Genomic DNA, 23,902 nt, shown 5'->3' on the forward strand with positions numbered 1-23,902 from the left:
TTAAAAAGATAAATAACCCAGTTAAAAATGAGCAAAGGATCTGAAGGTATCATTAGTTTTTGGAAAGTGTTTCAGTTGGTTGATGTGGGGAGCAGAACCTCTACGGGTGGAAGATTTAGTTGGAGATAAGTGACTTAAAGCTGCGCTTGCTAATTCTCTTTAAGAATTTTGATAAGAAAGGAAAAGAGAGGTCGGAATCGTAGCTTGTTGGGGAAGCAGGATCTGTGGGAATTTTGGTGGAGGAGGGGCCGTGATTTTAGGATGCTGGAAAAGAGTTTAAAATTGTGTTGTATTTACCAAAAGTGCTATATTGAAAGAAGTAGAAGATCAGCTTGAGCTGAAGTGTTAAGAAAATTTGTGAAAGAAGTCGATGTTAAGCCTAGCCTTGACTAACTGGAGGTTATTCCAGACAAATGAAGGAGAATAAGCAAGAGTAGGAAGGTACAGAGGAATGGAACATTTGAGGAGTGGGAAGGGAAATTTCCTTGAATACAACAAAATTTAATACATTGGAGTATTGTAGGAACTAAGGTAGGTTGTACTAGGTTTTATTTGTTCTGGGAGTGATATACAGAAAGGATTGAGGTGGGGAGAGCTTGATATTGGGGAAGCTGGAAATTACATTAATTCAGACAAGTGACAAAGTTCTGGATCAGAGTATTGGCTATGGGAGTGGAGAGGAGGGGAGGAACCAAAGGAGGCCAGAAGAACAACCACGGCTAGGTCACACCATAGAAGCCCAAGGGCTGGGATGCCATCCCTGGAACACTCCTATGTCTGCCATTGGACTCACTCCACCATCATCCTTGAGAGTATTGTCTTGATTGTTCTTACATCTTTTCATCACTCTCAAGATTCCAGGTCCTAGGTGGGGGTGCCTGATGGCTGAGCCTGTGCCTGGATGCTCACAGCAGAGGGAGGATCTCCACCCTGCAATTTTCTCAGGAGGTGGAGCACTAATCCCCCACACAATGGAAAATTCTCCCAAAATTGAAGAGGGAATGAGATGCTGAAGAGCCCAAAGGCAAAAAGCATCCACTACACGACCAGACTGTGAAAGGTCTCATATGGTTTTCTGGTGGTGGAGGGTAGATTTTATACTGAATAAGAGTGCTGTGATAAACTTTAGGCAAATAATTCTGGGAGTAATGTGGGATTTGGACTGGCAAAGGGATAGATTGGTGGCAACGAGACCAGTGAAATGTGTAAGAGACAGCAGACTAGAGGAGTATTTATTTCTAAGGGAGAATCCCAGGGCTGGTGACTAACAAATGGAGGTGAGAAAGGAATCTGGGACTTGGTACGTGGTGATGCCATAAACTGATTCTGAGAATACAAGAAATGAAATAGGTTTGTGAAGAAAGATGATAAGATTATTAAAGACTAGTTAAATGAAACAAACAGTTTAGTGTATAACTCAGGAAGGATAGAAATGAAGGTGGTGCTGGTATTATCATCTAGGCTTAGAAGGAGCTAAGGCAAGGAATGGATGAAATCCTTCAGGAAGAAAAACAGAGGAAAAAGAGAAGCAAGGACAAATCGTGAGAACATCAATATTTCAGAGTCAGCAGAAGATAAGAACAACCCGGACAGGCTAATGTCAGTAAAGCCTAAGAAGAAAACTCATAGAAAACATACTGGGTAGTCATCATGGTGATAAGCTGTGGAGAGATCAAATGGTTGAACACTGAGGGGAAGATGGGGAGCCACTGAATTTGGCAATTAGTTAATGTTGGCCCTAGAGAGAGCAACTTCAGAAAAAATAGGACAGGCACTAGAGGGCAATGGGTTGAAGAGTGTGCTTGGTTACTAATTTATCGCCTCTTAGCTACAAATTCACCCTTTTTGCTTGCTCTGTGAAAATGTTGCTGTTAGGTGCCGTTGAGTCAGTTTGAACTCATACCAATCCCATGCACAACAGAACGAAACACCATCTGTTCCTGTGCCAACCTCATAATCCTTGTGGACTTAGTTATGTAATGCTGCTATAACAGAAATACCACAAGTGGATGGCTTTAACAGAAAAATTTATTTTCTCACAGTTTAGGAGGCTAAAAGTCCAAATTTAGGGTGCCAACTCCAGGGGAAGGCTTTCACTGTCAGCTCTAGAGGAAAGTCTTTGTAATCAATCTTCCCCTGGTCTAGAGCTTCTCAGCGCAGGGACCCTGGGTCCAAAGGACTTGCACACTCCTGGTTCTTCTTGCTTGGTGGTAATGAGGTCCCCCGTCTCTCTGCTCGATTTTCTCTTTTATGTCTCAAAAGAGATTGATTAAAGATACAACCTAATCTTGTAGATTGACTCCTGCCTCATTAACATAACTGCCAGCAATCCCACCTTATTAACATCACAGAGATAGGATTTACAACACATAGGAAAATAACATCAGATGACAAAATGGTGGACAATCACATGATACTGGGAATCGTGGACTAGCCAAGTTGACACACATATTTTGGGGGACACAATTCAATCCATAACAGTTGTTAAGCTTGAGTCCATTGTTGCAGCCACTGGGTCAATCCATCTTCTTGAGGGTCTTCCTTTTTTTTGCTGACCCTCTATTTCACCAAGCATGATGCTTTTCTCCAGGGACTGGTCCCTCCTGATAACATGTCCAAAGTATGTGAGATGTAGTCTTGCTATCCTTGCTTCTTAGGAGCATTCTGGCTATACTTCGTCCAAGACAGATTTGTTCGTTCCTCTGGAAGTCCATGATGTACATTCAATATTCTTTGCAAAATCCATAATTCAAAGGCATTGATTCTTTTCAGTCTTCTTACTCATATGTGCTCTGATGCCGTCAAGTCAGTTCTGACTCATAGTGACCCTACGTACAACAGAACAAAACACTGCCTGGTCTTGTGCCATCCTCACAATTATTGCATGTTTGATCAATTTCAGACTGCAGAAGTTGGTAAAAATCTTCAATTTCTTCATCTTTGGTCTTAGTGGTTGGTGTGTAAATTTGAATAACAGTTGTGTTAACTGGTTGTCTTTGTAGGCATATGGATATTATCCTATTAGTGACAGTGTTGTACTTCACAGTAGATCTTGAAATGTTCTTTTTGATGATGAATGCAACGCCATTACTCTTCAATTTGTCATTCCTGGCATAGTAGGCCACACGCTTGTCCAATTCAAAATGGCCAGTACCCGTCCATTTCAGCTCACGAATGCCTAGGATATCGATCTTTATGCATTCCATTTCATTTTTGATAACTCCCAATTTTCCTAGATTCACACTGTGTACATTCCACGTTCCGATTATTAATAGATGTTTGCAGCTGTTTCTTCTCATTTTGAGTCATACCACATCAGAAAATGGAGGTCCTGAAAGCTTGGCTCCATTCATGTCATTACAGTCAACTCCATTTTGAGAAGGCAGCTCTTCCTCAGTTGTATTTTGAGTGCCTTCCAACCTGAGGGCTTTATCTTCCTGCACTTATATCAGACAATGTTTCCGCTGCTATTCATAAGGTTTTCACTGGCTAATTTTTTCAGAAGTAGACTGCCAGGTGCTTCTTCCTAGTCTGCCCTAGTCTGGAAGCTCAAGTGAAACCTGTCCACCATAGGTGACCCTTGTTTTAAATACCGGTGGCATAGGTTCCAGCATCACAGCAACACTCAAGCCACCACAGTACCACAAACTAACGGACACGTGGATCTGTCTTAATGTTTGTCAGTAGAGGGCACTGAAAAGAAATAGCAAGAGTTAGTATTACTTCCTAGTTCTGGTGCACTGGCTGGTCAGGCGCTTGCAGCACTTGGAGGTTCCCGTGTCCAGCGCCTGCAGTGGACAGGGGCCAGCAGCTGCCCGGAGCCCTCCTGCCCGACCCCCAGCCAGGACAGGTTATTATAGTGTGCCTTGGGCATTTAGTGAGACATCTTCCCGCGAACAGCGTTCTCCCAACACGCTAGAGCAGGGCTCAGCAAACTTTCTCTGTAAAGCAGCAGTGAGAAAGTATTTTAGGTTTTGTGGGCCATCAGGTCTGTCACGACTACTTAGTCACACACAAAACGTAAATGAATGTGCATAGATGTGCTCAAATGAAACTTTATGGATGCTGAAATTTATATCTTATATGGAAACACTGGTGGTGTAGTGGTTAAGAGCTACAGCTGCTAACCAAAAGGAGGGCAGTTCGAATCTATCAGGAGCTCCTCTGAAACGCTATGGGACAGTTCTACTCTGTCCTATAGGGTCGCTATGAGTTGGAATTGATAACGTTCACATATCACCAAGTATTCTTTTGATTTTTTTCCCCAAACATTTAAAAATGTGAAAACCATTCTCAGCTCCCAGGCTGCACAAAAATAAGGTGGTGGGCCAGCTGCAAACTATAGTTTGACGACCCTGCCCTATTGCTGTTATTGTTAGGTGGTGTGGAGTCAGTTCTGATTCACAGCGACCCTGCGTAGAACAGAATGAAACAATGCCCGGCCCTGCACCATCCTCACAACGTTGCTGTGTTTGAGCCCATTGTTGCAGCCATCTTGTGGAGGGTCTTCCTCTTTTTCCATGTTCGATAGATTCCACTGGTATAGCTTCACAGCAACGTCTCTACCACTCAGTCAGTCAGCCTCCGTGCCCTCTCTCATAAAGTCTGGAGAACTCGGTACCGTGAGGTGAGGGTCGGTAGGAATGGGGGTGCAGGAGGTCTCTATCCTGGGTGCTCTATCTCAGCCCTGGGATATTGGCTGCTCCTTATATGTGCTGTACCTGGTTTTTATATAGTTTACTTCTTCGTAGCTTTATTTTTGATTTTTGGGTAAGAAATTCAGCAGTTTAAAACAAACATTTGTTATCTCTTTTCCTAGGTCGGGAGTTGAGGCATAGCTTAGCTGGGTCCTTTGCTCCACGTCTCACAAAACTAGTCAGGGTGTCAGCCAGGGATGCAATCTCATCTAGGATTCAGGGTCCTCTTCCAAGTGACTGGTTCTTGGCAGAATTCAATTTCTTGTGGTAGTGGGACTGAGGCCCACAGCACCTAGAGTTCCTCCACTGTTTCCTGCCACATGGCCCCCTCCACAACATGGCAGTTTGCTTCAAAGCCAACAAGACAGCATCTCTGCTGTTTGTTTCTTATTGCTTATCTTTAGACCCTGTTTTAAAAGGCTCACCTGATTAGGTCAGGCCCACCCAGTACAATCTCCCTTTTAATTCAAATTTAACTGAGTAGAGGTCTTAATTATATCCGCAAAATCCCTTCAACATTTCCCATCTAAGGTAACAATCATGGGAGTGACAGCCCATCATATTCACAGGCCCTGCTCATACTCAGGGGGAGGAGATTATATAGGGCTGGTATACTAGAGATAGGAAATCTTGGGGGCCATCCTTGAATTCTGCTTACCACAGAAGAGATAAAAATCATAGGTAACTATTTAAATCTACTTTCCCTGCTTCCTTTAATGTAGCTCTTTTGACCTTTATAATGCTAAAGAAAAATCCCCTTCAAAAGTAAAATATTTCAGGATACTTTAACTTTGTGGTACAGGTTGTCCCCAACTTATGACGGGGTTCCATTCCGGCAAACTCTGTCATAAGTTCAGTTCTGACATAAGTCAAATACCTCCTATATATATATATATATATATATATTTTTTTAGTTTTCATTATTATTGCCTTTTATTATCAGTATCTTTATAAATCTGATCTTTGTTTTTGGGGGTTGGAAACATTACATATAAACTTACAGATATATTTTAACACTGCATGTAGTAAAAAAAGAAAAAACCAGACGGTTGTCTTAAGTGCAGTTCACTTTAACTTGGCTATGTCAGGGACTACCTGTAATTTTTTAGGTAACAAATCAAAATGCTTTTGTACTGTACTATGTAAGATAACGTACTGAGAAACTTTGGTGAATTAACACAGCTTCTAACTCAACCAATCATAGAATTCATGGTTTAGAATATTTTCCATCAGTTCCACCTGAAGAAATACTGTTTGTGCCAAAATCTTTGTCTAAAATACAAACTTAAGATTCACTCAGAATAAAATTGGTTTTTCTGTATAGAAGTTACACATTACACATACATTTTGTGCTGAACGCACATAATTGTTAAGTGTTCATGGAGAACTCCATTTAACGTGTAGTTGGCGCTCAGGAAAATTCTTACCCTATTATCTTAAGTGTATGCTATGAAATTTGATTCAATGCTTCAAACAAAATCAGGAAATTCCGTTTAAAAATGTTTTTATTTCATAGTTCATAAAAAACAAAGTTTAAAGACACTAGAGAAAATAATATGTACAAGACTCAGAAATTAAACAGAAGGTTAACTTTGAATCACAGACAAATGAGGCAGTAATCATTGAAACTCTACTGTGGAAGTACATTTGATGCCCTCTCCAATGCTGGACATAAATAACTGTGCAGTAAAACGTTCTGGGTTTTGCATTAGATCTGTGTATATAAGACACCTGTGGTCCAATTTTAAGACTAGTAAAGCCAATTTCAAGCTGCTTATATTCTGAATACAAGTGTCGCTATCCCAAATGTACAATGGTAACTGACATAGTCAACCTCAAGCTTCTCTTTGGTGCTCCTGGACTTGTCATCTGGATCCATATGTTAATTTCCCTTCTTGTAGTTACTCTTCAAATTATAGTCGTTATGCATTCAGTTCCCTATGCATCTCACCCATCTCCTTTATCTAAAATAGAGGAAAAAAGAGAAACATTTAAAAATAATTTTCCAATCTTTTGTCCATTCTGTAAATAGTTAAAAAACCAAAACTACTGCTACTAAAGAAGAAAGCAAGATGGCCCTATTCCACATCTGAGACCTTATTTTTAAAAAAAGGAAAAGCTGGATTTACAAGGCAGCACATATTGAGTGTAAGAGCCAAACTGCTACTGAGAGACCAGATGGCCAAAGGGGCTGGGGAAAAGTGGCAGATAAGCTAGACCTTTAAGAATGGGTAAGACTACTACATTTATGTTATTTTTACAGTTAGGAAGAACTAGTTAATGTTTTACTACCAATCTTCCCTTTTATAGGAGAGGAAATGGAAGTTCAGAGTTAAGGGACTTTCACACAGGCACTTAAAGGCAGAACTGATATAACAATGCTAATGACCAACACTGTTGGCAAACGACTGCCGAGGCAAGCATGGTGTGAACACCGACACAGGTTATGTTGTCGAATCCTTACAACGGGCTAGTATTAGCCTCACTTTATAGACGAGGAGGAAACCCTGGTGGCGTAGTGGTTAAGTGCTACAGTTGCTAACCAAGAGGTCGGCAGTTCGAATCCATCAGGTGCTCCTTGGAAACTCTATGGTGCAGTTCTACTCCGTCCTATAGGGTCGCTATGAGTCAGAATCGACTCAAGGGCAATGGGTTTGTTTTTGTTTTTTTTTTATAGACGAGGAAAACAGGGACTTAAAGAAGTCAAATAACTGTCCAGCTAATACGTGGTCAAGCCTAGGTCTGTAATGCCTTTAACCACACCACTAAACTGAACACAGCCCTACACAACCTGGCATCGTTCTGCCCATCTGTTAGGATTCAGCTCAGGGATGGTCCCTCAGACCCGTGGTCACCAAACCAGGTAAGCCAGATGATCCGTGAAGGTATGGGAAGAAAATGTTAGCACTTTGGGTTCTATCAAGTTTTCTTGTGTTTTTTTTTATTTCTAATTTTTTTTTTTTTTTGTTATTTGGTAAATATCAGAAAGTAGTCCACACACAATTGAAAATAAATACATAAATATACAAAAATTGGCGAAGACACTGAAAATGTTGCTACTGTTAAGGTTCAGGGACAAGTGTATTCATACCCAATTCCAAGCAACTAAATCATACTATCAAACAATTTGACACTTTGATTTCACACTGCTACATGTGACTAGTATACAAAAGACTGACTATGACGTAAGTGAAGTTAATTTTTATGATTATTTTTCACTGGCACAGAGACAATATATCAGGTCATTAGTCACACAGACTTTTCTAATGTGACTCTACTACAGTATGCCTCTATGTGGCATACAAAAAGACCCCACTATGTTGATATCGGAGCCCTGGCGGTGCACTAGTTAAGAGTTTAGCTGCTAGTCACAAGGTTGGCAGTTTGAATCCACCAACCGCTTCTTGAAGTCCTATGGGGGAGTTCTACTCTTGGAAACCCTGGTGACACAGTGGTTAAAAGCTACGGCTGCTAACCAAAAAGTCAGCAGTTCGAATCCACCAAGTGCTCCTCAGAAACTCTATGGGGCAGATCTACTCTGTCCTATAGTATACTATGAGCTGGAATCCACTCGATGGCAATGGGTTTGGTTTTTGAGTTTTTAGTTCTATTCTGTCCTAAAGGGTCGCTATGAGTTAGAATCGGCTCAACAGCAATGGGTTTTTTTATGTTGATACTAAGGAGCCCTGGTGGCGCAGTGGTTAAGCACTCAGCTGCTAGCCAAATGGCTGGCAGTTCAAACTCACCAGCAGTCCTTATGGCAGTTAGTCTGTTTCCATAAAGATTACAGCTTAGAAAACCCTCTATGGGGCAGTTCTACTCTGTCCTATAGGGTTACTATGAGTTGGAATTGACTTACTGGCACACATGTTGATATACGTTGTAGGATAAAAATCATAGGCTTCTACTATTTTCTATGAAGCAGAGCTCACTATAAGGTGGTCTGCGATAAAACTCATGGAAGAGGATTTCAGTAAAGGCCCATTCTAAGACTGTCCTATAAAGGAAAGACCTGAAGAACTACGTATAAAGCGACTCCAGTGTAGCTGAGGTCAGTATCTAGGAAGGTACAAATTACTTACTAAAAGTAAGAAATCAAATAGGGCTTTTTTTTTTTTCTTGATTACTTGGAGTCCCTGGGTGGCGCAATCAATGAACTCGACTGCTAACTGAAAGGCTGGAGGTTCCTGTTCACCCAGACTCCTTGGTAGAAAGGCCTGGCAATCTGTGTCCAAAAATCAGCCACTGAAAACCCTATGCGACACAGTTCTACTCTGACACACATGGGGTCACCATGAGTTGGAATTGACTTGATGGCAACTGGACACTGGTTTTATTACGTAAATAATCCATTTACCTCAGCCTTCTCATACTTTGCCATTCTCTTCTTTCTGGAAATAACCTGAACGGAAGAAAAATGATTACTGTTTTAAGACTGCTACCCAAACAAAAAGTTGGTCTAAATTGGCATATATGTTTTTAACAGATAGAGTTCTTATTTGAACAAATTCAATTTCAAAATTTATCCATAAGCATTTGTTCTTAAAATTAAAATTTCATTAGTAAAAAAAATCTACCGTAACCAGTAAAACAAAAATGTCTCAAGAAAACAATGAAATTTATTAATGAAATTTAACAGCCTAGCGTGCAATCTTCTACACCTTTTTCCATGCTAATACTAACATACATAAACACATGCATCTAAGTGTTGGGGTCTACAAATGAGATGGTGCAATGTCATTTTTTTCTCTGTAGCCTGTATCAACATCACAGAACGATTCCAATCAAAAGACATAGCCATTCTCCCACTGACAGGTACTCAGACTGTTTCTAGATTGACCCATAGCCTTGAACATTCTTCTTCAGGTGTTCGTGCTTTCGCTTCTATGGGATAATCAGATATTTATAATTAAATTTTCCTGTGTTTATTTGCCATCTGGAATTCATCTTCTATAAACTATTGCTGTTGCCATTTTTTCTTTAGGTGGTTTTATTTCTTCCTCATCAATTTCCAACAACTCTTTGCATACCATGTGTAATATTCTTTTTGGTTTTATGCATCACTGGTAGTTTTACTTTCCAGTAAAACTTTGCTATATGACTTTTTAAAATTGTGCTTTAAGTCAAAGTTTACAGCTCAAGTTTATTTCTCATACAAAAATTTATACACATATTGTTATGTGACCCTAGTTGCAATCCCTAAAATGTGACAACACACTCCTCCTTTCCATCCCAGGTTTCCCATGTCCACTCAACCAGCTCCTGTCCCTTTCTGCCTTCTCATCCCGCCTCTGGACAGAAGCTGCCCATTTAGTCTCATGTATCTACTTGAACTAAGAAGCATGCTCTTCATGAGTTATTATTTTACGTTTTATAGTCTAGTCTAATGTTTGTCTCAAGAGTTGGCTTCAGGAATGGTTTTAGTTCTGGGTTAACAACAGAGCCCAGAGCCATGTCTTCTGGGGCTCCTCTAGTTGCTATACAAAATCTTAATGAAATCTAATCTTTTCCTTCATGGGTTTTAGACTTCTTGCCTTACCTAAGTGGTTCCCCTTACCACAAAAATTAATTTTTTTTGAAACTTGTTTTTCTACATTTAAAACTATAACCCGCCTGAAATTTGTTTTTAAACCTGGGTGCACCACTGCCAAGCTCCGTGTTGTCTGAATGTAGTATTCTCACACGACAGGCAAAGTAGCCAGCCCTGGTGGGCTGAAACGGCAAGGCAACTTCTGTTTTCTTTCAGGTGGATAGAGAGCGTGATAACTCCATTAAGCTGGACATGTACGTTCCCACATACCTTCAAGTCCATTTCCAAAACTCTGTTGTGTTGGTTAAGACCTCCTGATGCTGAGTCCTCCTTACATTCCTAGAATAAGCCCTGCTTGTTCAGGGGACACGCTACTCCTCCGAAGCACTGCTACACTCAATTTGTTCATCTTTTATTTAGAACTGTTGCTTCAGATTTATTACCTTTCATTCTTTTCTGTGCTAATCTTAATTTTGTATTCTCTTGTCTCACTTCACTGAATGGTTTGGGAGTTGCGGTATTTTGGACTAATCCCGGCAGGAAAGCTGCATTGCGTGCAGAGAGAAGAGCTGACGTGTATTTGCTGCTTGAGAGCCTGTGAGGTTGGTGCTCAGGTGCAAGCTTTTTCCATATTACCATCCTTTCTTGCGTCATAAAATGCGGGTTCAGAAATGCAACAGGTCCATTACAATAAGAAAATGCAGGTTTTCTTTCATTCATATGTTTTAGAACATGACAGGAGCCTTTTCATGTATCACCTTTTCTTGAAAGCATACACTCTTAAATCTTTTCTTGTGCCCTACTCACCAGCACAGCGATTCCGGCGATAATTGCTATTATCACAACCACAATGACAGCAATGATTCCAGCTGTTAGACCCTTCATCGAAAATTCAGGTCCTTTTTCATCAACATAGTAAATTGATGTTCGAGCAGGGTCCAGATCCAGCTGCTCCCCGTTTACTTTCAGGTCCATTGTGCTGGAATAAAACAAGGATTCACCTTTCACCTACAATGAGAAGAAGGAGAAGAGTCATTAAAAACATTTAAGGCCAACTATGGCCGCATATAATTACACACCAACTAGATACCAAAAGAACTGCTGCCAAAGCTTTTTAAAGCTTCAGTGGTAACAACCTGATACAATGACAACTTTTTTTAAAAAAAGTTTTTATCATAGGAAAAGTTTTAAAGTAGAAAGATTACTATCATGAAGTTCCATGTACCTATCACCCAGATTCGGCAATATCAACACGCGGCCAATGTTATTGCGTTTCTTTTTCCCTCTATTTTCCCTTCCCCTTCCCCCACCCCAAGTCACATTTTTTGAAGCAAATCCCAGATTTCAACAGTACCTCCCTATAGTATAAACCCAGTGCCGTCGAGTCGATTCCGACTCATAGCGACCCTATAGGACAGAGTAGAACTGCCCCATAGAGTTTCCGAGGAGCGCCTGGCGGATTCAAACTGCTGTCCCTGTAGTATATTAAAGTTAAAATATTTTAAAAACACCAAGTTACTCAGCATTTATCACATGGCCACTTGTTTACGGAAATTAGAAATATATACACAAACGAGGTGACAGCTAACAGGGAGGTAAAAGACAAGGCTTACGACAGAAAAGACATTCGAGGTAGACCACGTTGAAAGGCATAAATATACACATCAGTAAGAAGCGTGTATGTGAGAGTGGAGGGGGGGACAAAATGAACTGCGGCAGAACCACCTGGAGGATAATCAGAGACGGGGCTGGAACTACAAGCACAGAAAGCTGATGCAACGTTTGGCGTACTCTCAGGCACGAAAAGAACATCATAGTCCTGGACACAGCAATAAAATGCGAAAGGTCACACGTACGTCTTTTTCGAAATAGTAAGCCACATCGGCTATGTCCACGTCATTCTGAGTTTTCTGAGAAGAATTCTGCATCAAGTCAATAGTGATAATATCGTTCTCATACTGAGGAGGAAGTCGAAAAATACGAATTAATATAAACAAAACCATACAAAACAACACTGTTTCATAATCAGAATATTCAGTGTTTGATTTTCTGTAACATACATGCACTGCCGTTCCTTTCCATTAGGGGATAACTCAATTTGTCAGGAATAATTCCCAATATCTGAGAAGTCTTTAAATCCATCCAAGGGAAACGAGATAGCAATGCAACCAAATTACAATGAGTATTTTTCTTTTTTTTTCCTCATAAAAGGGAATTTTCAATTTTCTCCTGAAAAGATTTTACGACAAGATAGCAAAGTACCTTTTTTGGGTTAAAACTACTTTAAAACTAAAATGCTAAAGAAATGCAATCCAAAATGCACTATGCATTTACCATATTCTGCTTTTGAACAGCAAAAAAGTATATTCCTTCCAAAAAGTCTTTTTAAAAAGACATCGATTTTAATCCAGAAAAATTTAATAATTTCATATTTCCTTTAAAGAGTTCCATCACACTATTCAAGTATTTTTCAGAGTTGAAAGAGTTAAGGAAGGGACTAATTGGTTAAGGGCTAGTTCCTTAAACCAGAGAAGCTGGGAGATAGAGGAGCACCCTAAAGTAAATATGTGCCAAAAGCAATCACAGAAAGAGGCTTTCCCAAGTAAGATGATTGGCCTTGTTTGAGGGATACTAAGAAAGGCTAGATGTTAAGGGTAAACTGGGGTTTTCAAAAGCTGTGGAAGCAAAATAATAACAAGGAATTCACAATATAAAGTGCCCGGAGCTTGAACTGTTACTCAAATGCTGTTGACTGCTACCGAAATCACTGATTGTCTTTTATACCCAAACATACCGTCCCACCAATTTTCCGCTAAAGCTCATTTACTAAAAACCTTACCAGGATGTTTGTGATGTATTTTCGATCCAGTTGATAACGAGTTGTGATGGCCTTCTCAAGAGCACTGAAAATAATTAAAAACCCGAGTTTAAAAAAGTATTTGTACCATACAATAGTAACAAGCATTATTTTTTTTACTAAGCAAGCAGCTCAAGGTCTAGAATTGATAAGAAAATTTTGTAAATATTACTTATAACATTTTTCAACCCTCGGTAATATTGGATTCATGCTAGAATCATCCACTGATGTTAAAACGGTTAAGTGACAATTGATGAGAAACAGGACATTTATAGAGTATCCAAGTACCTGCCCAAGGATGACTTATTAATTACAAACGGGAAATAGTAACTTTACAGTGGAGAAACCTATATCCAATTGAACATCACTAGTAAAGAGACAAACTGACAGGAACCTCTTGCTGTGACATACTTAGGGCACGAGATCACTTAAAGTAGCCTTCTTGTCAAATATGTATAACCTGAATTTAATTATGAGTAAATATCAGAAAAATATAAATTTGAAGACCGTTCTATAAAACAACATGCCCGTATCTTAAAAAATATCAAAGTCATGAAAGAAAAAGAAAGGCTAAGACATTCTTTCAGATGAAAGGAAGAGCCATGAAAACAAACGCAATGCATGATCCTGGATTGGATCCTGCATCAGAAAAGAAATGCAAAAAAGGACATTACTGGGAAAATGGGCACAAGATATCGATATTAAATTTTCTGAATCTGAAAATCAGCCAGTGATTACATAATGGAGAATGTCTTTTTTTAAATTGTAATTTAGATGAAGGTTTACAGAGCAAATCAGTTTCTCATTAAACAATACGCATACTATTTTGTGGCACTGGTTGCCAACTCCACATGTCAATACTCCCCCCTTCTCGAAATTGGGTCCCCAATTGCCAGCTTTCCTGTCCCCTCCTACCTTCCCACCCTTGCACCTGGGTTGCTGTGCCCACTTAGCCTTGTTTTGTTTTACGGGCCTGTCTAATCTTTGACTGAGGCATGAACCTCAGGAGTGACTGCAGTAATGAGTTAAAAGGATGTCCAGGGGCCATACAGTTGGGGTCTCTGTCAGACCAGTAAAATCTGTTCTTTTTTTGTGAGTTAGAATTTTGTTCTGCATTTTTCTCCAGCTCTAGAATGTCTTTTTTTCTTAGGAAAAATACACAAAAGTATTTGGGGATAAAGGGGTGTAATGTCTACAACTTGCTCTCATGCAGTTCTCGGAAAAAATACTCATACATTCATAGACAGAGCACACACATACGAATACACATATATACAAAGTAAATGTAGCAAAATGTTAATAATTGGTGAACCTGAGTAAAGGGTACTACAGAGCTCTTTGTCTTCTTGCAGCTCTATTTCAAAACAACGTTTAAAATGTATTCATAATGCCTTATGTTTCAGAACTGTGAAAAAGCACCTAGACTTGTTTTAGTCTTTTTCATGGTGCAGGATAGAAGATTTGGGCAACAACTGTGCAAATACAAAATAATGAACTGAATAGCACTTACGTCCGCAAACTTTGGAGATCGTAAGGTTTGTCTCTTGTTTTGTGTTTTAGTTCAATGATGATCCAACTGTAAAGGAAAAAGGCAGTACAAATTGACTGTAACAACTCAGTCTCTTACTGTAATCTCCTCAATAATAATACTAACATTTCCAAGTGGAATTACAGTGTTGTTGTTGTTAGGTGTCCTCAAGTTGGTTCCAAGTCATAGTGACCCTGTATGTACAAGAGAACAAAACACTACCCAGTCCTGCACCATTCTCACATCCGTTGCTATGTTTCAGTCCATTGTTGCAGCCACTGTGTCAATCTATCTTACTGAGAATATTTCTCTTTTTCATTGACCCTCTACTTTACCAAGCATGATGCCTTTCTCCAGGGACTGGTCCCTCCTAGTAACATGTCCAAAGTATGTGAGACGATGTCTTGCCATCCTCGCTTCTAAGGTGCATTCTGGTTGTACTTCTTCTAAGACAGGTTTGTTCATTCTTTGGTGGTCCACTGTATACTCAATATTCTTCTCCAACACCACAATTCAAAGGCATCAATTTTTCAGTCGTTATACACTGTCCAGGTTTCACAGGCATTACGAGGCAAATTAAAGTACCATGGCTTGGGTCAGGCACACCTCAATCCTCAAAGTGACATCTTGGCTTTTTAACACTTTAAAGAGGTCTTTTACGACAGATCTGCCCAATGCAATATGTTGTTTGATTTTTCTTGTTTGTTTTGGAAGTCTCTATGGAGCTCATATGACCTTGCCTTGTACAAGTTGTGCCAGCTTCCCCAGTATTGTGTACTGTCTCACCCTTCACCAAAGTCACCACTTAACCATTGTCTATTTAGTGTTTTTCCATCCCCACCTCTCCCCTCTCTCGAAACTATCAAAGATTGTTCCTTTTTGTGTGTAAACCTTTTCATCAGTTTTTACAGTTAGTGGTTTCATACAATATGTCCTTTTGTGATTCACTTATTTCACTCAGCATAATGTCCTCCAGATTCATCACTGTTCCTCATCGTTGTGTAGTATTCCATTGTGTGTATGCACCATTGTTTGTCCTTTCATCTGTTGATAGGCGTCTAGGTTGTTTCCATCTTTTTACCATTGTGAACAACGCTGCATGTCATTTCATTTCTTGACTGGTGCTTCCACTGGCATTGATCGTGGAGCCAAGTAAAATGAAATCCTCGACAACTTCAGTATTTTCTCTGTTTATCCTGATGTTGCTTACTGGTCCAGTTGTGAGGATTTTTGTTTCCTTTATGTTGAGGTGTAATCCACTCTGAGGCCGTAGTGTTTGATCTTCAGCAGTAAGTGCTTCCAATCCTCTTCACTTTCAGCAAGCAAGGTTGCGTCATCTGCATATTGCAGGCTATTTAAGAGTCTTCTTCCAATCCCCATGCCGCGTTCGTCTTCATATAGCCTGCCTTCTCGGAGTATCTGCTCAGCATAAACACTGAGTAAGTATGCTGAAAGGATACAACCCTGAGGCACACCCTTCCTGACTTGAAACCACGCAGTATCCCTTTGTTTTGTTCAAACAACTGCCTGTTGGTCCACGTACAGGTTCCTCATGAACACAATTAAGCGTTCTGGAATTCTCATTCTTTGCAATGTTATCCATAATTTTTTTATGATCCAGACTGTCAAAAATCTTTGCACAGTCAAGAAAACACAGGTAAACATCTTTCTAGTATCCTCTGCTTTCAGCCAAGATTCATGTGACATCAACAATGATATCCCTCATTCCACATCCTCTTCTGAATCTGGCTTGAATTTGTGGCAGTTTCCTGCCAATGTACTGCTGCAACCGCTTCTGGATTATCTTCACCAAATTTCACTTGTGTGTTATATTATTGGTATTGTTTGATAATTTTGGCATTCTGTTGGATCACTGTTCTTTGGAATGGGTACAAATATGGATCTCTTCCAGTTGATTGGCCAGGTAGCTGTCTTCCAAATTTCGTGGCATACACGAGTGGGCGTATCCAGCACTGCATCCGTTTGTTGAAACACTGCAGTTGGTATTCTATCAATTCCTGGGGCCTTGTTTTTCACCAATGCCTTCAGTGCTGTACCATCAGTTCTTGATCACATGCTACCTCCTGAAATGGCTGAACATCAACCATTTCTTTTTGGTACAGTGACTCTGCATACTCCTTTCATCTCCTTTTGATGCTTCCTGGGTCGTTCAATATTTTGCCCAGAGAATCCTTCAATATTGCAACTCGGGGCTTAAATTTTTCCTTCAGTTCAGTTTAAGAAATGCCGAGTGTGTTCTTCCCTTTTGGTTTTCTAACCCCAGGTGTTTCACATTTCATTATAGTATTTTGTCTTTTCTAGCTGTCCTTTGAAAGCTTCTGTTGAGCTCTTTCAGATTATTTCTTCCTTTTGTTTTAGCTACTCAACATTCAAGAGCAAGTCTCAGTGTCTCTTCTGACACCCATTTTGGTCTTTTCTTTCTTTCCTGTCTTTTTAATGACTTTTTGCTTTCTTCATGGATGATGTCCTTGATGTCATTCTACACCTCATCTGGTCTTTGGTCATTACAATGTTCAGTGTGTCAAATCTATTCTTTTTTTGGAGGGGGGAGGGGTGTTAAAGTCTCAAATCTATTCTTAAGAAATCTCTAAATTCAGATGGGATATAGTCATGGTTGTATTTTGGCTCTCATGGACTTGTTTTAATTTTCTTCAGCTTCAACTTGAACTTGCATACGAGGAAGTGATGGTCTGCCCCACAGTTGGCCCCTGGCCTTGTTATGACTGATGATACTGAGCTTTTCCATTCTCTCTTTCCATAGATGTAGTCATTTGATTCTTATGTATTCCATCTGGCAAGGTGCACATGCACAGTTCCCATTTATATCGTTGGAAAAAGGTACTTACAATGAAGAACTCATTGGTCTTGTAAAATTCTATCATGTGATCTCCATGTTGTTTCTATCACCAAGGCCATATTTTCCAACTACAGATTCTTCTTCTTTGCTTCTAATTTTCACGTTCCAATCACCAGTAATTATCGATGTGTCTTAATTGCATGCTTGATCAATTTCAGACTGCAGAAGCTGGTAAAAGTCTTCAATTTCTTCATCTTTGGCATTAGTGATTGGTGTATAAATTTGAATAATAGTTGTATTAACTGGCTTTCCTTGTAAGCGTATGGGTATTTTCCTATCACTGACAACGCTGTACTTTAGAATAGATGCTGAAATGTTCTTTTTCAGGATGAATGCAAAGCCATTCCTCTTTGTCATTCCTGGCATAGTAGACCATATGGTTGTTTGATTCAAAATGGTTCATACCAGTCCATTTGGGCTCACTAATACCTTGGATATAGATGTTTATGTGTTACATTCCCTTTCTGATGACTTTCAATTTTCCCAGATTCGTATTTCGTAGATCCATGTTCTGATTATTAATGGATGTATGCAGCTGTTTCTTCTCATTCTGAGTTGTGCCACATCAGCAAATAAAGGTTCCAAAAGCTTTACTCCATCCATATCATTAAGGTCGACTTTACTTTGAGGAGGCAGCTTTTCCCCAGTCATATTTTGAGTGCCTTTCAACTTGAGGGGCTTATCTTTCAGCACTGTATCAGACAATGTTCCGCTGCTATTCATAAGGTTTCCACTGGCAACTTTTTTTCAGAATTCTAAGCCATGAAATCATATTGATAGAGGATCAATATTAGACAGGGTGCTCTCTCCAGGGTGGGTTCTTTATGAAGGATGTATGAGGGCCAGGGAAGAAATATAAGCATATCTAATTTATCAAATTTGTTTTGGAATTATGGTAGAGTTAACAAAAAGAACTTATAAATTAGATATGCCCATAATATCTTCCCTGGCCCTCACACATCCTTCATAAAGAACCCACCCTGGGAGAGGGCACCCTATCTAATATTGACCCTTTGTCCTCTGGCCATGTAAAGTCAAGGCTGAGCTGGCCAAGTTGGATCTCATTCAAATAAAAAGGCACTGAAAGAAACAGAATTGCCACTGTCTTAGTTAGCTAGTGCTGCTATACCAGAAACACAAGTGGGTGGCTTTAACAAAAAGAAATTTATTCTCTTATAGTCTCAAATTTAGGGTGCAAGCCCCCAGGGAAGGCTTTCCCTGGCAGAAGGTCCTTGTCATCAATTTTCCCCTGGTCTAGGAGTGTTTCAGCACATGGACCCCAGTTCAAAGGTCATGTTCTGCTCCCAGCACTTCTTTCTTGGTGGTATGAGGTCCCTATCCTTTCTCCTTGATTCTGTCTTCTATATTTCAAAAGAGATTGACTCAAGGTACAATCTAAGCCTGTAGATTGAGTCCTGCCTCATTAGCATAACTGCCACTAATCCTGCCTCATTAACATCATAGAGGTTAGGATTTACAACACACAGGATAATCACATCAGATCACAAAATGGTGGATGACCACACAATACAGGGAATCATAGCCTAGCCAAACTGACACCCATTTTTAGGGGAACAAGTCAATCTATGACAGTCACCACGAGGCTCAAAGAAAGACAGAGGAGGTCAGCTTCCCAGCTTCTAGTCAAGCTAGCCTGAGTGGGTTTCTGTTCCACCTCAGTAAATAATCTCTAAGACAACCACACCACTTTTAAAAAATAACAAAATGAGCAAACATATAAATAGTTCAAATTATCCATATATATTTAACACTAACTTCAAAATACTGAAGAGTGTTAAGTAAAAACATAAAAGGGAAATTATGCTTAGCATGCTACTATTCATGTAAAAAAATAAGAAAACATACATATTGCTGGCAAATTCATAAAATATCTCTGGAAAGTTACAGAATAAACTGGTGATATAAGTTCAATGGATGTTAAGTAGATAGGTGGGGACTGGGATGGGCTGGAGACTTTTCAATATTCGCCCTTTATCGTTCGAATTCTAAACCATGAAATCATTATTGCCTATTCAAAAAATTAATTAAACGATTCTGAAAAGCACAAAACCAAATAATACAGGCAGCCCAACTCACTAGGTCCTCACGCGTTCGGTGCACATTATTTCAGTGTCCTTATCGGTTCTTCTGACCCCAGCAGTGTTCACACACCAGCACGTGGCAGTGCCATTGCACTGCTTGGCTTTAAAGAGCCCCTTCTCATCACAGTCGGGGTCATAGAGACCGTCATTGTTCTGGATAGCCCCCTCAGGTTTCACTCTTCTCCCAGCCTTTGAAGTAGTCATTTCTGCCTTCATCACCAAACATTTGGTAGCCACTAAAAAGAAAGCTTAACGTCAGGTTGAAAAATAACTGCAGTTTTATGCTTACAGGGGGGAAAAAAAATCAGTTTAATGCAAAATCCCAGGGCCCAAAATTATTATAAATTTGTGTGCCCCCACAATCCGCTTTCTGAAGTCTCCAACATGAAATGATTTTTAACCAAGTTATACAACATGATTCACCTGTGAGCTAGTAAAACTCTTACCAATTCAAGACACATGGATTAAAGAAACAAAGTGAAGTTAAAAGACAATGAGGACGGTCTACTCACATTTTGAGCAAATGACAGTATTCTGTGTACCAATTGAAGTACACTGGCATTGACCATTCCAGTTTGTAGAGCAGTTTGTGGTTAGCTTGTAGTTCTCACAGATACAGTCTAGTGTAGAAAAAAAAAAAAAAATCCACTGTAACCAAAATATCCTCTGAAGTCTCAAAACCAAACAGTAGTTTCGCTTATCTAGTAAGGAATGTGGAAACCCTGGTGACATACTGGTTAAGTGCTATGGCTGCTAACCAAAAGGTCAGCAGTTCAAATCCGCCAGGCGCTCTTTGGAAACTCTATGGGGCAGTTCTACTCTGTCCTGTAGGGTCTCTGTGAGTCGGAATCGACTCGACAGTACTGGTTTTGGAGTAAGGAATGTCTGCCTTGAGCACTGTGTACTTTTAAGAACTATATTTGGATCACAGTGACCACAGCAATTGGAAGGATGAGATAGGAAACTTAGGGGGCAATGAATTTATGTTAATGGAGGTGGAACAAGTCAAACAAGGCAGGTGACGATGGTTGCACAACTTGAAGAATATAACCAACATCGCTGAATTGTACACGGAGAAATTGTTAAATGTTCTGTGTATATTCTCGACAACCAAAAAAATATTAATAAAATTTTAGAAAAGACTGCAAAAAAGTCCACTTTAAAATGCGGATGAAACTATCAACTCCGGTATCCCAGCTAAATTAAGTTCTGACGATAATGCCCAAGTTACAGGGACACGCCTTAAAAACTGATCCCGAACATTTTATTTTTTTCAGCTCTATTTTATAGCGTTTTCAAAGTGCCAAACAGTTTATAAGCACGATACACTACAGACACACATAATTCAGTTCGCCTGGATTCCCATTTCAATTTTTTTCAGCTGAGAATACGGCCCTCCAAACATCACATCCAGCTTGGGCTTTATGATTCTCCCTGTCTCAGTGCCTTCTGGCCTCCTGTCCTGCTAGATAAATCCCCCTCTGTCAGTCACTGCTTCTTTCCGCCAAATCACCAATTCCTGTTCTAGGATCTGTGAATGTACACATTCCTTCCTCTTCCCACCCCATTTTCTAAATAAGGGATAACTGCTCTTTACCTGGCTTAATGAGAACATAGTCAACCTTTGGACTATTTACAGTTTTCAAAAGAATTTGGGGGCATCTTTATGGGTTTCCCAACTAAATTAAATCCTAGTTTTTTGAAACTAGCTTTTCAAAAGTGACACTAAACAGCCTATCCTGGGATCGCTGACGTCAGTTTAATAGTTAGGTCCTTGACTATCTCAAAAGCTCATTTTAGCTTCAAACTGGCAAGCCCACTGCATTCCTTTTGTCTAGTGAAGGGATCATTAAAAAATCATTTAAAACAAAACTAGCATCACAAACCCAAGACTTTATACACTGATCTTTGTACTTTGTACCCCAAGTACCCTAGGCCGGCTTTGCTTTTTCCCTGTTTAAGTTATAATCAATATGAACACATGTAATCTGCCCAGCACTGAACTCAATATTGGGACCATAAAAGGAGAAAATATACTGGTAGTCCTCAAGGGATTAAAATCTTACGCAGCACTATACTGTACCTGCTCAAAGCACATCTTTCATCTCCAAGTGATGTCAAATCTAAAAGAGACCAATTAGGTACGCACTTGCGGAACACAGGCCTACAGAAGATAGCACCATTTTAAAGGACTCTCAGATTAAGTATTGAGCCCCAGAAGTTGGAAAACCCTGAGTTCATGAAACAGGACTATTTTGAAGGTGTAATGAATCAGACATGCGTTGGTGGGAGTACAAAAACTTTTCCAGAAAGCTTTCACCAACTGCCACTCCTATGCACTTATCTTAAAAAATACATCGAGATGCAGCCAAGATGTTACTCCAGAGTTAAGAAAAACCTGAATCAACCTACATGCCCAACCTCACACGCTATAGGTTTTACCTTCAGCATTTAAGTCTTGTTTTTAAAGACCGAAGAAAACGGAGAACTCTGAATACGTTATGTGGGGGGGGGGGGGGGGGGGCGAAGAAATAAAATTATGCGTTTAGGGTTTAGGGCAATGTATCAAAAAAAAAAAAACCAATTATTAAGTATGGGGTTCTCCTGAAGGGAGGGGATTATGGGTGTTGTTTATTCTTCACAGCTATCGTTATTTCTGAGTTTCCTACAATAAACTTGACATTACTCATAGCTTCAGAAGGGAAAACCCTCAGGCCCAGATTAAGGCCTAGGGGTGCCGTCTCGCGCGCACAGGTGCGAAATGGCCCCGGCGGCCTCGCCAGAACCACCTGTCCCCGCCCGGGGCCCACATCCGGGGCCCGCCGCAGGTGTCCCGGGGAGGGGCGGGCTGCACCGTGGCCGCCGCGGCGACTCTCCTCTCGGACCAGGCAGGTTTAGACCCGCCTGAACTCCAAGTCCATCCCGGCCACAGGCGGGGGAGCCCGGCTTGGGGTGCTGGCATCTGCAGCCGCGACGCTGCCCCGGCCCTCCGCGCCCACTCAGGCCCCAGGAGCCCCGGACGCGGCCATCTGGTCCCCGCTTGCCCTCCGCCCCTGCCCCGGGCATTTCCCTAGAGAGGAGTCCAAAGCCGCAAAGCGAGGCCGCTCCCTCGGACCCGCGCGCGGAGAACGCAGGTCAGAGCGCCCCGCGCCGCCGGGACTCGAGGCGGGAAAGAAAGCGCGGCTCCCCGCGGGCGCCCTGGGCCGCCGCTCCCCGCACCGGCCCAGCCCACACCGCCGTTCCAGGGCCGCTCCTCACCTTTCTGAGCCGTGCCCACCGCCGCCGTCGTCGCCACGAGCAGGAGCCCGAACGCGAGGGCCTGGGGGGGCGCCATGCTGCGCGCGCCTAGGAGAGGGGCGCCGGGCGGACCGGGGGCTCGCGGGAGAGCGCGCGGCAAGAGTGGGGAGCCCGCTGGCCGGCCGGGCGACGCGAGGCCTGGGACGAAGCGAGTGCGCGTCTGGGGAGCCGCGATGAGGAGGTCCCGGGCCGGGCGGAGGCTGCGAGCTCGCCGACCGACTTGCGCGCTCTGGGTGCGCGGCGGGGCGGAGCGCGGACCTGCCCGACCTGGCGGCCCCGCCTCCCGCCCCTCCCCGGGGCTGCTCACCTCCGGTGGAATCACCGCCTGGGGGTGGCGAGGTGTGGCAACAGGCTCCCCTCCCCCGCCGGAGCGGCCGTTGGGGCACCGCCCCCTTCCCAGGTGAGCGCCAAGGGCGCCCCGCCCAGCGCCTCTGCCAGGTGTTTCCTCCGGTGGCGGCCGCTGAGGGCGGAGGAGGTAGGGGCCCTTGGGGGCTAAGATGAAGGTTTGAAAATACTGAGATGTCCTTTTGCCTGGGGAGCGCGACTTGAAAACAGTGAAGACAGGAGGCTTGGAGGAAAGGATGCGGGCTGGGAAAAAGAATGTGGAAACGAGAATACTACGGAGCGGGTCAACTGTCTGAACCACAATGAAAAGAAATGACCTTTGAGCATTTTATGGCAATTTAATTGTACGTCGTTGAAACTAGGAAAAAAAAACTCCCTGGCTCTTGGGGATGACAAATTTCTGAGGTCTTCATTGAATTCTAAATAATCCTTTCCCCTCGCCCCCCTTTTAAGGCGTTTTTAGCAGTAGAAGGTGTAAGATGTTCCCCTAGAACTAAATGCTGTGAACTGCGATTATTTCGGTTTTATTTAATATTAGGGGACAATGTTAATGAGTCCTTAGAAAATATAGGAAAGCAGAAACAAAGGACAGTATATTAGAGCAAATGAATTCAAATTACAGCACTATGATGTTGTCGTTCAGGGCCTTCCAGCTGGTTCCGACTCAT

At 41.5% G+C, this 23,902-nt stretch overlaps 1 protein-coding gene across 1 annotated transcript; it reads right to left on the reverse strand.

The window, feature by feature from the left end:
- Positions 1 to 6,189: 6,189 nt before the first annotated feature.
- On the reverse strand, positions 6,190 to 23,134 carry EPCAM (epithelial cell adhesion molecule). Its single transcript, XM_049870462.1, has 9 exons — positions 22,851 to 23,134; positions 20,105 to 20,212; positions 19,588 to 19,828; positions 14,595 to 14,660; positions 13,067 to 13,130; positions 12,084 to 12,185; positions 11,035 to 11,235; positions 9,055 to 9,099; positions 6,190 to 6,661 (listed from the first exon to the last, which is right to left on the reverse strand). The coding sequence occupies exons 1-9, from the start codon at positions 22,924 to 22,926 to the stop codon at positions 6,620 to 6,622; spliced, it is 945 nt and encodes a 314-aa protein (XP_049726419.1). The 5' UTR covers positions 22,927 to 23,134; the 3' UTR covers positions 6,190 to 6,619.
- Between the last annotated feature and the right edge of the window lie 768 nt (positions 23,135 to 23,902).

The sequence above is a fragment of the Elephas maximus genome, chromosome 26 (assembly GCF_024166365.1).
Source record: "Elephas maximus indicus isolate mEleMax1 chromosome 26, mEleMax1 primary haplotype, whole genome shotgun sequence".
In the NCBI taxonomy this organism is placed as follows: Eukaryota; Metazoa; Chordata; class Mammalia; order Proboscidea; family Elephantidae; genus Elephas; species Elephas maximus.